The following is a 16,866-nucleotide window of genomic DNA, read 5'->3' as shown; positions in this document are numbered from 1 at the left end:
ATTGAACCTGGGACTGTCTGCATGCAAAGCATATGATTTTCTGCTGAGCTATATCCTCTCTGGATAGGTCTACCTATATCTTGGTGGGAAATGTTATGGTTATACAAAGCTTCTGGTTCAACCAACATATGATGCAAGATTGTGATTGTGCGTTTTAAGAGTTATCGCAAGTCAGTGCAGGATTTAAATGTTGGAATGCTTTGGCCTTTTGTCTTGTGCTATTACTCCTTATGGTGGGGCAGGATTTGTATTCTTAACCATCATTGTGCATTAGAGGCCCGAACAAGCCAAAATCTAGGTCAGAATCTGTTCCTTTTTTCCTAGTTATAAGAAAGTAGAAAGGACTAGGGAAATCCCAACCTGAATCTGTCACAAGTTGTAAACCCTTCTTTTAGTAACATTTCGCACAGTTTTACTCATCTTTACATCCTAAAGGAAGAAAAGAAATATAGGTTTTGCTATTATTAAATAAAGGCTGAAATTCTCTGCCAGCTGAATTTTGGGCACTGATGTGTATAGTCTGAAACAGACTCAGGGTGCGTTGGCAATTCTTAAAGGCTGAAATTCTCTGCCAGCTGAATTTTGGGCACTGATGTGTATAGTCTGAAACAGACTCAGGGTGCGTTGGCAATTCTTAAACATTGGGACCATCCAAGTTGAGGAAGGGTTTGATAGAAAAATTCATTCGTATACTAAAGATAGCTCTGTGAATCTTAGCCACAGGGTGCACCCTGTGTGCCTGACAGAACAGCACTGAGAAGGGATTCAAAAGGTTTATTGCAGTTAAATTAAGATAAAAAATGAGTCAAAATTACAGTTATTAGGATTCCCAATCAAAACAATATTTTTTTCTTTGCTTTGATTGTGCAGCTGGTGCGCAGGACTTCACAAGCAGCAATCTCAATTCAGACTCTGAATGGCACAAAATGATGAATTTCAATCTCTTTTTTTTACCACGTCTCAGATTACCATGTGCTTCCACTAAAGTCTAATTCAAGATATTTGGATATTATTATTTACAGTTATCATTTGTTAATTTGATAGACTTTTACAATTTGTGTATCTTCCCCCCTTCACAAACAAGCCACTGGGATTCTCTGTGCTCTATAATGAACTCCTAATTATATATTGAGAAGGCAATTTCATGGGCTGAGAACAAAGGATGTTTTATTGCTAAGAGATAATTGTGCAGTGCTAATGTATTGACTCAAGTGTAAGAGGTTGTGACCAGTTAGTGTGCCCTTTTGACAAATGACCTCACCCGAAAAGCCTAAGAGGTTTAGCTCACTTGAGTTATTGACAGTGTTAATAATAAACAATGTGCTACAGCAAGGAAAGAAAAAAAACATTGTCACCCACAAAATATACTCCCTTGATGCTCCTTATTATTTGATTCTTCAATACAGTCTCTTGTATTAAATGCAGTGCCAGTGCATGTAAAGGTAAAGGTTATCCTCACACATATGTGCTAGTCGTTCCCGACTCTAGGGGACAGTGCTCATCTCTGTTTCAAAGCTGAAGAGCCAGTGCTATCCAAAGACGTCTCCGTGGTCATGTGGCTGGCATGACTAAACGCTGAAGGCGCATGTAACGTTACCTCCCCACCAAAGGTGGTTCATATTTTTCTACTTGCATTTTTACATGCTTTCGAACTGCTAGATTGGCAGAAGCTAGGACAAGTAACAAGAGCTCACTCTGTTACGCGACACTAGGGATTCGAACCGCTGAACTGCCGACTGTTCTCATCGAACAGTTTTTATATGTTTTGCATGCTGGGGCAGAACCTGTCTGCTGCAGTCCAGCTCACCTCAGTAGTGAGCCTCCTACTCCGAACCAAGAACTACTCAAAACCAAAACAATTAAAGGAGTTTTTTTTCCTAATAGTCAAGGGCCGTAGGGAACACATCTTTAAAATAGGGCTCTATTATATAAAATACTTGATGCTTTTCTTTGTAGAGGAAACAGGAATTACAGTGCTTTGGGCAATTGACCCATCTGCTTTCTTCTCATATAGACCCATCATAGGAATCCACAAACAAGATCTGGCAATAAGGTTCTGCTTGTGGATTGTCTGTTAGTGCTTGCGGGCGGGCACTTTGTGACAAAAGTGGCACACTTTATACCTAACTTTTGGTGGATTTTGGTGTATTTTCCTCCAGAACCTCTAAATATCAGCCTGCAATTGCTTTAAAAAAAAACTCTTAGAAGGTTGTGTACTGATTTTTTAAAAATAATTCCACAAAGCTATTGTGTTTGCATGGATTAAATTACGCAGGTTGAATAGCAATAGATATCAAACTTTGATGGATTTTAAATTACTTTCTCTATGTTCTAGGCGATGGGAAGGAGGAGATCCTGGTGTGGCCAACCAGAAGACACCAACAACTATTCTCTTGACCCCAGAACGAAAGTTCCATAGTTTTGGTTATGCGGCTAGAGATTTCTATCATGACTTAGATCCTAACGAATCAAAACACTGGCTCTATTTTGAAAAATTTAAGATGAAGCTCCACACAACCAGTGTAAGTAGTGAATCCATTTTATATTCTACCTAAGAATGTTCAATGTTCATTTGATATAATGAACATTTTGTTTAAACATGCTACCCAAATAAATAAGTGATATTTTTCTGCAGCATTTTTACATCTTATTTTTTTTTTGTACCCATTTTCTTTAAAATCAGAGTTTATACACACACAGGCGCAGAGGGGAAAATACTTGTGAACACCAGTGTTCTGAAAATGTTAGGACTAAGCCCAAAAATGACGCTGTAAAGTCTAATTGAGTCCAGTTCTGTACTTAATTACATCTAATAGAACTTGCTAAGCTAAAGCTATAACCTTCTAACCTAATAGATATACTTTGGGAAATTCTAGGCTATGGATACTCTTTCCTCTAAACCTAGTCCTGATTAGAGTCCTCCAGGTTTATTTTGGGTTTCTCTCTGGAATATGCTGCCTCCTTCCTGGGCAGGTCTGATATGATTGCCAAGATTCTCCACAGCTGCACAGAAAGCCTCAGAAAAGTTATGTTTGTGTTTCTGCCAGGTTTCCTCTCTCTGCATGTTTCCCCTCCTCAAATCCAATGTCTTCTCCATTTGCAACCTTTCCTGCTGGCTTCCCATTGACTTTCTGGGGAAGCCAGCAGAGAAGTTGCAAATAATGATCCCATGATTGCAGGGCACTTGGCAATTGGGCGTAAAAGTGAACCAATGGGATTGGCGGGCCAGTGCGACAGTTTACGATGGCGGGAAATGCTTTACAGGTTGTAACATACTCATTCTGAGGGTGTCATTGCAAACAGTTATTAAGTGACTTCTTGTAAGAAGTGTTGAGGACTACATGTATGTTTTGTCTGGGCTGGAATTTCCTTGTGAATAAGCCATTTATGAGTAAACTCACTGATACATGTAGGATTATTTAAGCCTTCATATTGCAGGTCTGTCTTTTATAAACATAATCAAGTATAAATGAGAAATCATATTGAAATGAAAATCCAGGATAATAGGGGTGTGCAAATGAATTCTTCAAGGAGTCATTGATAGATGAAATGAGAATACCCATGTCCCATCCATCTCACATTTTCCATACAGGTAGTCCTCGACTTACAACAGTTCATTTAGTGGCTGTTCAAAGTTACAACAGCAATGAAAAAAGTGACTTATGACCATTTTTCATAGTTACAATCTTTGTACCATCCCCATGTGTTCAAAATTCACATACTTGGCAACTGGTTCATACTTACGACCCTTGCTGCGTCCTTAGGTCATGTGATCACCTTTTGCGACGTTCTGATGAGCCAGGTCAATGGGGAAGCGAGATTCACTTAACAACCGAGTTACTAACTTATCAACTGCGGTGATTCACTTAACAACTGAGGCAAATGTAAAGGTCGTAAAATGGGGGCAAAATTCACTTAACAAATGTCTCCCCTAACAACAGAAATGTTGGGCTCAATTGTGGTCGTAAAGTGAGGACTACCTGTATAGCAAAATAGCCAAGCCCATCAAATAGAAAGCTAAAGGCTTCAACCCTTTTCCTAGAAGTTCTCTGTTGTCTTCCTGCCCCAGCCATAACTGGAGTCAGCATTTTTTCATAAATCTCTATGCCGCCATCTTGTTTTCAGGGGGATCCTCACTTTGCAAACTGTCCAGCATCGATATGTGAGACAGATAAGGCATTTATTACCTGTGCTACCTTTATGGGGATAGATTAAAAAGTGGGAAAAATTTCTGTAGCTGTTTCCCCTGGTTATGTACTATCAAGGCATACTAGCAATAATAACTCTTCTCACTTTCTCTCATCTGCGCAAGAGGAGGATCAATCTCTCGAGTGATGTAGTCCTATACCTATCACCATAATGCAGTGGTTCCCAAACTTGGCAACTTTTAAAAGTTTGGGAACCACTGCCATAATGGAACCTGTCCAACCTCTTTTGTGATAGCTATAAAATGGCGTTAGGCATATCAGTATCTCTATGGATGCCGTTTCGCTAAAAACTGAAAGTAAATGCCACTGTTTGATAAAACATGATCACGTGACTGTAGGATCAGCTTTAAATGAGGCCTAGTTGCTGAGCAGCGGAATTTTGGTCATGTGACCATAGAGGGCAATAATCAGAACTTTGAATCGGGGTTGTAAGTAACTCCCAGTAGGTCCATCATAAATTTGAACGGTCACTAAGCAGCTTATCATAAGTCAAGGACTACTTGTAGGAAAAAGTAAGAAGGGCAAAACAATAAAAATAAAATGACACAACCTAAAACCTATAAGAATTGTGAGTATTAGGCAGAAGGCATTATGAGTGAGGTTCAATGTTGTATTCCCTCAACTCAAAAAGCATGGTTTAATATTTATTACTTCTGAAAATTATTTTCTTCTTCAGAATCTCACTCTGGAAACTGACTTGTCAGCAGCAAATGGCAAGAAAGTCAAGGCCCTTGAAATATTTGCATATGCTCTGCAGTACTTTAAGGAACAAGCATTAAAGGTAAAAAAAAAAACCTCAACGTCTATTTCCAGCACATTTTAACCTTGCCAAATTCCAGCCTGCAGCAGTTTCTCTGATATAAACAAAGTGGAGCAGCTGTAGGAAATGTAGAAATACTGATGACGTTAAAACATCTAAACTACTTAACTCCTTCCTTCCTCACTGAGAAGACATTCCAGAAGATTCTGTCCTGTTGCATACATTGGTAACATCCTCCTTCCACATACTCAGTGGCAAGCATTTGGTGCTGCTTCAGCATATTGAGAAAATGGACTTAATGCGACATAATTCTTGGCAACAAATAATTTTGCTTTTAAAAATATATGTTTGAACAGAAAGTAAAGTTGAGTAAGACCCAATCAAGGATCTGATTTCTGATTGTGGGGCATTAAGAAAGGGATTTCTCCATATTCTGTCATTTGGTAAAAGGAGATAAGTCCCTGAGTTGATTTGTCATCGCTAAGTTAATTGGACTACCATTCCCACAGACTCTGTTCCCTCAAAGTCCTATAGCAGTGGTTCCCAAACTTGGCAACTTTAAGACTTGTGGACTTCAACTCCCAGAATTCTCCAGCCAGCTCTGCTGGGAGTTGAAGTCCACAAGTCTTAAAGTTGCCAAGTTTGGGAACCATTGTCCTATAGAGAGCCTGATTATCTGTTCATTGTAGCTGCTTGTTGTGACCCAAGGCTATGGGCATCTCTAATCTGTGGAGAAGCCACAAAGCCCATCTCCATGTCAGGTCACTCCCATTAAGCTAGTTGTCTTTTCTGAGTTGTCTCCTAATTGTTTAAGTATTAATCAGTGGTGGGATTCAAAATTTACTACCGATTCTGTGGGCGTGGCTTTGTGGACATGGCAGGGGAAGGATACTGCAAAATCCCCATTCTCTCCCCACCCCAACCTGCTTTCTAGCTCCATTCTCATGGGCAACAAAAGAAGATCGTCTGGGAGGCAGCAGGGGCGGTGCCAGCCTATTTCCCGGTTCTCCAAACTACTCAAAATTTCTGCTACTGGTTCTCCAGAACTATAAATGCTACAGACCAAGTACAAGATAATACAATTGAAATCACTTTAATTGTGCCATTTCTGGAAGTATTTTCAGTGAGGTATTCTCAAGCTGCAGAATCTTTGGAACTCAAAACTATCCATTTCATTGAAGCATATATTTTAATGCATTGGTTTCCAAATATTTCCTCTTTTTCCCAATAATTTCTTTCCTCCCCTTCCTGTTCCTAGTCCTGATTCAGGATAATGGAAACAAAATAATTCTTGGTTGCAAAATACTTAGCACTCAGGGCCAAAGAAACATAAGAAGAGTTTCTATGAGAAATGTTATTATAGGTAAAAAATGAAATCCATCTGTCCTGCATACCATAGCCATGATCAAAGACATGAGTCTCCCCAGTTGGTTTCTAAGAAATAGGAGTGGCAGATACAATCTCAGTAAGAAGGTAATTGCTTTGACTTTGAATGATGGTTTTGCTTATGTCTCTTTCTAACTCTTCACATTCTCACAATATTTATTGAGGTTTGGAGAGGTTTTTATTTAAAACTGATTACATGTACTTGAATTTTTTCCCATAAAAACCAGTGTGTGAATGTTCAGCAATGCAAACAAAATTAAAAAAAATATAATTTAAAAGCTACACAACAAAAAAGTAAATAAGGCACTCTTAGCAGATTAATATCAACTGCAACAAATTAGTTTCAAAGCTAACCTGTGTAGATAAATATGGCATTGCCAGCCAGTGGAAGAATAGTAGTAACCATAGAGAAGGCCCTTTCACGTGCCAGAAGGAATGGGACGTAAAATAAAATGTGCTCACTGTCTCTCGTGCCTTAGTCCCTTCCCAATTTGGATTACGCAGTGGTTCCCAAACTTGGCAACTTTAAGACTTGTGGACTTCAACTCCCAGAATTCTCCAGCCAGCTCTTGCCAAGTTTGGGAACCTCTGGATTACGGTAATGTGCTCTACATGGAGCTGGCCTTGGAAAGCATTCAGAAGTTGCAAAACATGGTGTGGTTGACGTTGGGTACTTCTCATTGACCTCTATGCTGAGAGCAATGCTGATTGTTGTTGGCTTCCAGGTTTGATTCAAGGGGCTATTTGAGTCCTAAATGGTTCTGCGCAGGGTTATCTGATGAACTGCCTCCTACAGTCATTTTCTTGCCTGATCAGATTGAATATGGCCAATGCCCTCCAAGTCTCATTTATATGAGATTATTAGAAATAGGTTTCTTTCCCATCTAGCCTACAACTTTGGATGTGAGAGATCTCCCATCTCAATATTAATCATACCAGCTTTGCTTCATTTTTTATGTTAGCTATGAGATTTATTTCTCATACTGACAATAGGAAGAACAGTTACCAAAACAATTGCAATGAACAGTGGGCAGAATACACTAGCTTCATAGAAGAGTTGAGTCAGTCAATCAGAATAGAGCTGGAAGGAACTTTGGTGATTTTATAGTCTAACCCCATGCTCAAGAAGGAGGCCCTATCCTCTTGATGATGAACCTATGGTATGCATGCAACAGGTGGCATGGAGAGCCCTCTCTGTGGGCATGCAAGCCATTGCCCCAGCTCAGCTCCACCATGCATGCATGTGCGCCCCCCACCAGCCAGTTGGTTTTTGGGTCTCTGCTGAACATGCATGTGCACGCATGCATGGGGGTGGAGCACGCATGGGGTGTGTGTGTCACACGTGCATTGCATTATGAGTGTGCGTGCGCTTTTGGCATGCATCAACAGAAAGCTTAGCCATCACTGCCCTATGCAATTTGAGACAAATGGCTATCCAGTCTCTTCTTAAAAACCTCCAGTGATGAAGCACCCATGGCTTCTAAAGGCAAACTGTTCCACTGGTTAATTGTTCTTATTGTTAGGAAGTTTCTCCTTTAGAGCCGAGGTGGCGCAGTGGTTAAATGCAGCACTGCAGGCTACTTCAGCTGACTGCAGTTCGGCTGTTCAAATCTCACTGGCTCAGGGTTGACTCAGCCTTCCATCCTTCCGAGGTGGGTAAAATGAGGACCCAGATTGTTGTTGGGGGCAATATGCTGACTCTGTAAACCGTTTAGAGAGGGCTGAAAGCCCTATGAAGCGGTATATAAGTTTAACTGCTATTGCTATTAATTCCAGGTCCCATCTCCCTGCATTAAAAAAGAATGAGAAAATGGAAAATAATCCTTAGAATGCCTACATAAAGATTTATCAAACAGAAATAGAGTTCTTGCTAGAATTTGTATGTCCTACTCTTAACCTTCTTTCCAGTAAAATACTATTAATCAGGCTCTGGGGTCCTTTTTCCTGGAATTAATTATTTCCTGTCCAGACTACAAGAAGGAAGGCCTGATATCAGCTAGGGCTGGTTAGATGCTGTCACTTGAGTTAAACAATACCCAGTCACCGCAGTTCCACCCTAGTTCCATTGCAATATGGCATTGGGGGAAAGCTGACTTCTTGTGTTTGAAAAAGCTATAAAGTTAGAAGCAAAGGCACACATCAAAGGAAACTGGAGAATCTTCACAGTAACGTGCTGAGTCACATCTTGAGGAAACACCAGGTTTTAAGCAAAAAAAAAAAAAAAGATTTAATAGCATTATATTTTAGGTATTTTTTTTTTTTAAAAAGCATTGCTAGAAAGATCTTCCCTTTTCAGCTGCAAGTTTTAAATCTTATCACTGTACTGTTGGTTAATCACATATTTTTTCCTCTCGAGGAAATGACATTATGACATTATGCCTATTCATTTTGTTTCTGGAAAACAAAAAACACACACAAAATTGTTACCCGTGATGGAATTCCTCATCATAAATACCACCAGCAACCAATTGGACACAGATGCCTAAAGAAAACACAAAGAGCTATTTTCCCTTATTTATTAAGAACAGACACTTCTGTTGTTATTTTTTTTAAAAAAGCAATAAACGCCTACACAGGGAAAGAATTTGAGGTTAACTCCAAGTTTTAAAATGAAAAAAAATGAATTAATTAGAATGTTTCCTTTAAATAAAGCGACCCTTTTAAATAAATAAAGGATAATAGAATGGATGGATGTTTACAAGTGTCATGAAACCTGATTAATTCTAGGAAAAGACATTTGGACCAGACTTCAGCATAATGCAATATTATGTTCGTTCAATTTGGGTCTTCGTTTTGGAGAAATACTTTCTGAGCTCTATTTTCCGACTTCCTTGATAGGATGAAATTGAAACCTAGATTTAGCTATCTAGGCCAGTGATGGTGAACCTTTTTCTTACGGAGTGCCAAAATTGCATGCGTGTACTATTGTGCACATGTGCGTGCCCACGCAATCCTCCCCGCCCCTCTGCACATGCATGTATTAACCCCCCAGGCTCCGGAGGCTTTCCTAAAGCCCGGGAAGGGTGAAAATGGCTTCCCCAAGCTCCCCTGGAAGCCATTGAAGCCCTATGTGTCATAGGTTCGCCATCACGGATCTAGGCAGTCCTCTGTTTCAATCAGGTTGAGTGATATTGACAGACAAACAATGCAAGAATCATTGCAAGCAATAGGTGGAAACTAATCAAGGAGAAAAGCAACTTAGAACTGAGGACAATTTTCCCGACAGTTAGAACAATTAATCAGTGGAACAGCTTGACTCCAGAAGTTGTGAATGCCCCAACACTGGAAATCTTTAAGAAGATGTTGGATACCCATTTGTCTGAAATGGTATACAATTTTCTGCCTAGGTAGTGGGTTGGACTAGAAGACTCCAAGGTCCCTTCCAATTCTGCTATTGTATTGTATTGTATTGTATTGTATTGTATTGTATTGTATTGTATTGTATTGTATTGTAAGAAGCAAGAAAATAATTTCCATTGGAACCACTAAAAAGTGTTACTGATGTTTAAAACAGCTGTTTTCTAATTTTATAATCTCACCACTGCATTGCTTCCAATTATTTTAGGAACTGAGTGATCAGGCTGGGTCAGAGTTTGAAAATTCTGATGTGCGATGGGTCATCACAGTGCCTGCTATCTGGAAGCAACCTGCAAAGCAGTTTATGAGGGAAGCTGCCTACAAGGTAAGGTGAATATTACAGGTATAAAGAGTAACAAAGATAACACTGACATAGGTATTCAGGTGTAAGTACCTAGGTCAAAAGGGCTAAAGCATTTTTAAATTCCAAAACATTCAGATAACATTTGGAAGTATCACAGAGATTTCTTCTAATTCACTGAACTGCAACGAGGAAAAGGTGCAGCACAATCACACTTAGAAGTTTGTTTGTTTGTTGTTTGTCTGTCTGTCTGTCTGTCTGTCTGTCTGTCTGTCTGTCTGTCTGTTTATTATTTATTTATTTATTTATTTATTTATTTATTTATTTATTTATTTATTTATTTATTTATTTATTTATTTATGACATTTGTATGCTGCCCACTCCCTAGGGACTCTGGGCGGCTTACAGACAAAATAGGAGACATATAAAAATTAAAAATAAGAATACAGTTAATTAAAAAATTCACATCATGCATACAGCTTAGCGTGGGGCTGGATACTCATCAACAGCCCCAGGCCTGCCGGAACAGCCAGATCTTAGCAGCTTTGCGGAAGGCTGGGAGTAGTGAGGGTCCGGATCTCTACAGGGAGATCGTTCCACAGGGCCGGGGCAGCAACAGAGAAGGCCCTCTCCCGGGGATTCTGTTGTTTTATGTCCAATCTCAATACAAATAGCTTAGAAAACCTGCAGAGTTATTTCATGGGTTTGTCTAGTTAGGGTGGTTGACATCAGGGGTACATTAGCACGCTTATAAAATTTGCAACTTCAGAAGTTCCCTGGTTCATATTTTTATGATACCCAATTAGTTATCAACACTCCAGAATCATTTGCTTTGAAGATATTCTGTAGCCTCACACGATCTGTATTTCAAAAGAAAAAAATGCAGGGCAATACAAGTACACCTCAACTTACAACTGATTGCTTAGCAACCGTTCAAAGTTCTGAAAAATGGGTCTTACAACCTGGTTGCAAAGTTGTGACATCCAGATCACCAAACACCCCCCCCCCAATTGTCATGTGACTGCATTTTGGGTGCTTGGCAACCAGCCTGCATTTGTCATTATTTGCAGAACTTATGATCCTATGATCATGTTTTATCAATGGTTTTGCCAGAAACTGGTGTTTATTTCCAGTTTCCGGTAAAATCTAGCCAACAGCAAGCTTTATGACTGTTGGATTTATTTAATGATCATCATGAAAAAGGTTGTAAAATCAGGTCTAGTCATGTGATGACCCACTGACTTGCGACCAAAATTGTAGGTTCAATTATAGTCATAATTCAAGGACTACCTATAAATAATAAAGGATAAATACAGAATTGCAAATTTCCCTTGTCTTTCTCAGCAGCACAGATGTCTCTTGGAGAAATACCCATTTTCTTCATAATATTTTATAAATATAGAAACTTCTGGCAAGTTTGTTTTGCTTATATGATTGATGATGATAGCCTTATTACTTTTTAGTTTCATTTCCTTTTTAGACATTTAGATGCATCTGTAGAATATCATCTATTTAATATTCATAGCTAGCGTGATGTATATAATCCCACTCTCAGTGACTTGGCAGTGTACATTTCCTAAAGGTGTTTGGGGTATTTTAATTAATCCCTAATGTATTCCAATAACTTTGAATAATTTCACCCATCACTGATGTTGAGAAACATTTTTGTTTCAACAATCTATTTTATAGGATTATTAATGACGTATCCAGATTACTTTTAAGGCTTTCAGGAAGGACACAATTGTAGGTAAAGCTCAAACATTAGATGTCTGATGTTAATCTGTTTTGTCTTTGGCCTTATGTTGGTATCCATATGTAACCTTAGAAAATAAATGAATAATGTGTTCATGTTCTATTAACAATTCCCATGTGTGTTGCAGTGGAATGTTATTGAAAAATGTATGCAGCCATTATGTATGTTGGGGACCATATTAACTAATCAATAATTAGATAATACATACACAGGAGAAATGTTATTACAAAAATAGAGAAAATAAAATAATGGTAGTCAGGGAAAATGAACATACCTGTAGTTGAAACCGGAGATGTCAGCAGACTATGGACAACAAAAAAGTGGCGATGGTGATGTTGGCAGTGGAGTGTCTCTTCATCTTTTATGTGCCTGGAAAAAATGGGTATCCCACAGATAGCACTATTGCAGCGGCCATCTTGATTTTTTTCAACCACACCCTGGAGAAATTCAATGGTTGCCTATGGTGTATGATTGGAAGCTACCTTCTGAATCAGATAATCTCTGTACAATTAAGGCTCAAACATATCTGGAAGCCTTCATGGGTGTAAAGCTTTACATATGAAGGATTTCTTTAAGAAATCTTTTGAAGTGGAAAGCCATGACAAATTTTGATGAGGATCTGTATTTGTGGAAGAGGCTACTCCCTGATGTTCAAGAGGTGAGTTCAAGATGTGTGTTTATATTACCTGAACAGGGGTAATGACTCACACGATAAGAGAGAATACAAGTTGATGATGATACTGCTAGTGTTACCATAACATTTGAGAAATTTCAATCTGCCTTTTTAAAATTGCTTTATTTTTTTTGATATCTACTGAAGGGATACTTGCTTTCAGTTACCATTTTATTCATAAAGCAAACTTCTACCTCTGAATTCAAAAATCTGATAGTAAAAATAATAGGTGCTTTTTGTTGATTTGAGAGCTGAAACTTTTGCTGTAAGAGTTTCTTAAAAGAAGCCAGATTTTATAATGAATTTATGCTATAGAAAATTAATATTAAATCTTAAATATAAAGAAATGTAACATCAGCAGGGAAGGTTTTTCTTTGGCTTGACTTGGGCAAAGATGTTCTTACATGTCGCATTACAAATTATTCATCCATAAACCAACCACAGTGGAATATCACCCATATGTCATTGAAATTAACAGTATCAAAAAGATCTGCCAGGTTCTCCTATCTCTTTACATGGACTGTCTCTGAAGTTGTACGGAAAAACACTGTCTGAAATACATGGATGCTCAACTTTGCTCATATATTTCAGTGGAGTTTGAACTGGACCAGAGGTGGGTTCCTACCGGTTTGGCCAAACTAGTAGTGGTATAGTGGCTTGGGTTGCTGGAACTGGCAGCGACCCAGGCTTGCCCTGCCCCCAAACCGGTTCCCTGGTTGCTGCCGCCATCTTGTTTTTTAGTTCTGCGCATGCGCAAAACAGTTTTAATTGAAAAGTGGAATTAGTTGCTTCAAGAAAATTGCATAGGCTAACTATAAACAAGTACATGACAAAGTAGCAACATTGATACTGTTGTGACTCAGCAGACGTCTCCTGTGAGTCTTTTCGGGATGCAAGTTTAACAATGCAGCTGGGGCTCGTTAGTGGGTCTTCTGGTGATAAGAGGACGGATGGTGCCACGCCCTGGTTGCAGGGGTCAACGTTCATTGATACGTTCATTCATTCGTTCAGCATTCATCGGTCCTGGTTTGGTTGTGAGAGACACTTGGAGAAGTGATTTTGCTTTCTGTAACCCTGATTCAAGGAGACACTTGGAGAAGTGAATTGTTTTGTAAGAGTTTTGTTTTGTATTCTGTTATCTTCTCGTCAGAGACTTTGTTTATGTTTATTTTTGGGCTCGCAGCCAGTCTGAGCCGAGAACTGATAAAGTTCTTCCCTTTTATGTTTGTGTGCCTGTCATCTGTTAACGAGCGAGGAAGGGGGGACAGAACAGATACCTAGGAAGATCTTCAAGAAATTTGCAAGTAAGAACTGGTGGGACCACAAAATAGGCAAAGTACACCCAGACGTGTAATGATTGTCAATAAGAAAGATTTTTTAAAAGTATGGATAATGGACATTGCAGAACTTGGAGACAGCAAAATGGAAGAGAAAGAACTGAAGGACGTAATACACAAGACTTGTGAATAGAAGTAGAATGACTGTAGCAAAAGAAAACAGAGTGCCAATAGTAATAGTGTAATCCCAAAACAGGTGGACCACCACTTGAACGGCACTGACAAAAGTCACCCTTGTCAGTTGCAAAAGGCAGCTTTACTTGGAAAAGTTTATATCCTGCGACAATACCTTTAATGCCATCACAGCAACATCTCCCTAGTTGAGGTCCTTGGGAAGGACTTGAGAGGTGGATATAAATGTCAAATCCAGTCTAAATATCCAGTTGACCATGCAACCAAACATAATGATAGCAAGAATTCCTTTGACCCAGACTACTGGTTCATTGGTAAGCCACTTTTGAGTTATGTTTTGCATTTTTATCTATCTGATCATATCCTTGGAGTTTAGTCTTAATTTAGATGAAACAGCTTCAGTCCAACCAATCATGATTAATTGGATCTCTGCACTTTCCCCCAAAATCTCAACATATTTTTTTTATAATGTGACCAGACCTGGATGCAGTATTCCAGGTGTTACTAAGGTTTTATAAAGCGGTACTAATACTTTACATGATTTTGATTCTATGTCTTTAGTTATACAACCAAAGATTGTATTAGCTTTTTTGGCTGCTGGTGCACACTGCTGGCTCATATTTAGGTTCCACCACAAAACCGCATTCGACTAAACCGCGCTCGATGAAACCGTGTAGCTGACGTCATCAACAGGGCGACAACAGCGCGGAGACAGAAGCACGCTGTAAACGCTAAACCTAATATTAACACCTAAACCTAAACCTAACCCCCCTAAACCTAATCCTAAACCTAACCCTTAACCTAAACCTAACCCTAAACCTAACCCTTAACCTAACCCTAAACCTAATCCTAACCCTAACCCTTAACCTAACCCTAACCCTTAACCTAACCCTAACCCTTAACCTAACCCTAAAGCTAACCCTAAAGCTAACCCTTACCTTAAGTTGAATCGGCTTGCTTTCAAAGCGCTATTTAAAGCGCCCTTCTTTCTCCGCGCTCGTTGTTGTCGCCCTGTTGATGACATCAGTGACGCGGTTTAATCGGACGCGGCTTAGTCAAGCGCGGTTTTGTCGTGCCACGCATATTTAAGTGATCTTCCACTAGGATTCCAAGGTCCCTCTCACAGTTTTTTGAGCCAATCTAACCTAATCTAATCAGAACTTGTACCTTTGCTTTTCCTGCCTGAGTGTAAAACTTTGCTTTTTTCCTGCTCAGGGTGGCTTGGCTAGGAAAATCAACAGAAGGCTCCCAAACCATAGCATCTATATAAATAAAAGAGATTTGAGATTTATAAATAGGATGAAATGAGTCATTCCTCTCTCTTTTCCCTCAAAGCTGTATAATTTGTTACTTTATCTGGTAATTTCCACAAGTCCGTCAGGCATTACTCTTTACAAGGGATAGGTATGTAAATATTTATCTCCTTCCTAATGTATTATTCAACCTTTCTACACGCAGGCACAGACGCACACACACAGACGCACACCCCAGAGAGGAAACTCAAAACAATGGAGTCAGCATGGAGTATGTGATTTCTCATAGTGTACATTGAAGTTATAATTAGCAAAAATCCTTCTGAAGTAAACGAAGTATGAGCGACATGGCGCATCCAAAAAAATATAATGCCTTGTTGGTAGATTAGGACAGTGTTTCTCAACCTTGACAACTTGAAGATGTCTGGACTTCAACTCCCAGAATTCCCCAGCCAGCGAATGCTGGCTGGGGAATTCTGGGAGTTGAAGTCCGGACATCTTCAAGTTGCCAAGGTTGAGAAACACTGGATTAGGAATCAGATTAGAACAATTTCGATTTGGCTACATTTTTTTTTTTCTGGGCGTAGTGCAAAACTTTAAGCTCAGTGTGTCTTGCCTTTCTCCTTCCTGTAGACAAGAAGATGAGAAGTAAATGTTTCTTCCTCCAAGTTTTGTAATGCTAAAGAAAATTTAGATTTAGATTTTATTCAGTTTGTATGCCGCCCTATTCCCGAGAGACTCAGGGCGGCTAACAATCAGAAAGGCAAGGGGGTACAAAATAAAAATAAAAAGACAAACAGTTTAAAACACACAACAGTCGTAACCTCGGCTGGGGCTAAAAGATTTAACTGCCCCAGGCCTGCCGGAACAGCCAGGTCTTAGTAGCTTTGCGGAAAGCTGGAAGGGTGGTAAGGGTCCGGATCTCGGCGAAATATTCTTCTTCAAAACAACAAAGGTTTCTGGTTTGGCAAAAAGGAATTTTGCCTTGTTACTGATTTTTTCATGACCCGTCAAAACCGCGGAGGACAAAATCGCGCTCGACGAAAGCGCGCATGTGACGTCATCACAGCGCGACGAAAAAAATTAAAAATTGAAATAAAATTAAAATTAAAGCAAGCCGATTCACATAAAGGAAAGGGTTAGGTTTAGGGTTAGGGTTAGGTTAAGGGTTAGGGTTAGGTTTAGAGTGTTAGCGTTAGGTTTAGCGTTAGGTTAAGGGTTAGCGTTAGGTTTAGCGTTACGTTAACGGTTATATTTAGGGTTAGATTTAGGGTTAGGTTAAGGGTTAGGTTTAGAGTTAGGTTTAGGGTTAGGTTTGGGGGGGGTTAGGGTAAGGTTTTAGCTTTATTTTTACATTTTTCGATCACAGCACGATGTTTTCGTCGCGCTGTGACGTCAAATGCGCGCTTTCGTCGAGCGCGATTTTGTCCTCCGCGGTTTTGTGGTGGAACCGATTTTTTTGCTGATAAATTAGAACAGTGTTTCAAGCATATCAATTTTAAGATATGTAGATTTCAATTCCTATAATTCCTCAGTCTCTACAGCATATTATGGTTCTTACTGATTCATAATTAAATATTAGTTTATATAAGAAGGATAGCAAAAAAAAACTTTTTGGAATCATGGCAAATAGCGATTTAAAGCTTTACCTCTTGATTGAACAGAGGTACATTTTCTGTCTGCAGAATATCTAAAGAAGTGCATCA

The 16,866-nt window shown here is 39.3% G+C and overlaps 1 protein-coding gene across 3 annotated transcripts in view; it reads left to right on the top strand.

The window, feature by feature from the left end:
• The window catches only part of HSPA12A (heat shock protein family A (Hsp70) member 12A), a 49,092-nt gene that overhangs the window by 15,543 nt on the left and 16,683 nt on the right, over window positions 1-16,866 (top strand). For all 3 annotated transcript variants that reach the window (XM_087725870.1, XM_087725868.1, XM_087725869.1), the window contains exons 4-6: window positions 2,336-2,522; window positions 4,885-4,989; window positions 9,920-10,036. In XM_087725870.1, coding sequence (XP_087581996.1) covers window positions 2,336-2,522; window positions 4,885-4,989; window positions 9,920-10,036 — 409 coding nt within the window. The remainder of the gene's footprint in view (window positions 1-2,335; window positions 2,523-4,884; window positions 4,990-9,919; window positions 10,037-16,866) is intronic.

The sequence above is a fragment of the Thamnophis sirtalis genome, unplaced genomic scaffold (assembly GCF_051295495.1).
Source record: "Thamnophis sirtalis isolate CommonGarterSnake01/CBP01778 unplaced genomic scaffold, rThaSir2_p1.2 scaffold_11, whole genome shotgun sequence".
NCBI classification, from domain to species: Eukaryota; Metazoa; Chordata; class Lepidosauria; order Squamata; family Natricidae; genus Thamnophis; species Thamnophis sirtalis.
Note: the sequence above shows the minus strand (reverse complement) of the source record. Positions and strands in the feature narration are given on the sequence as shown.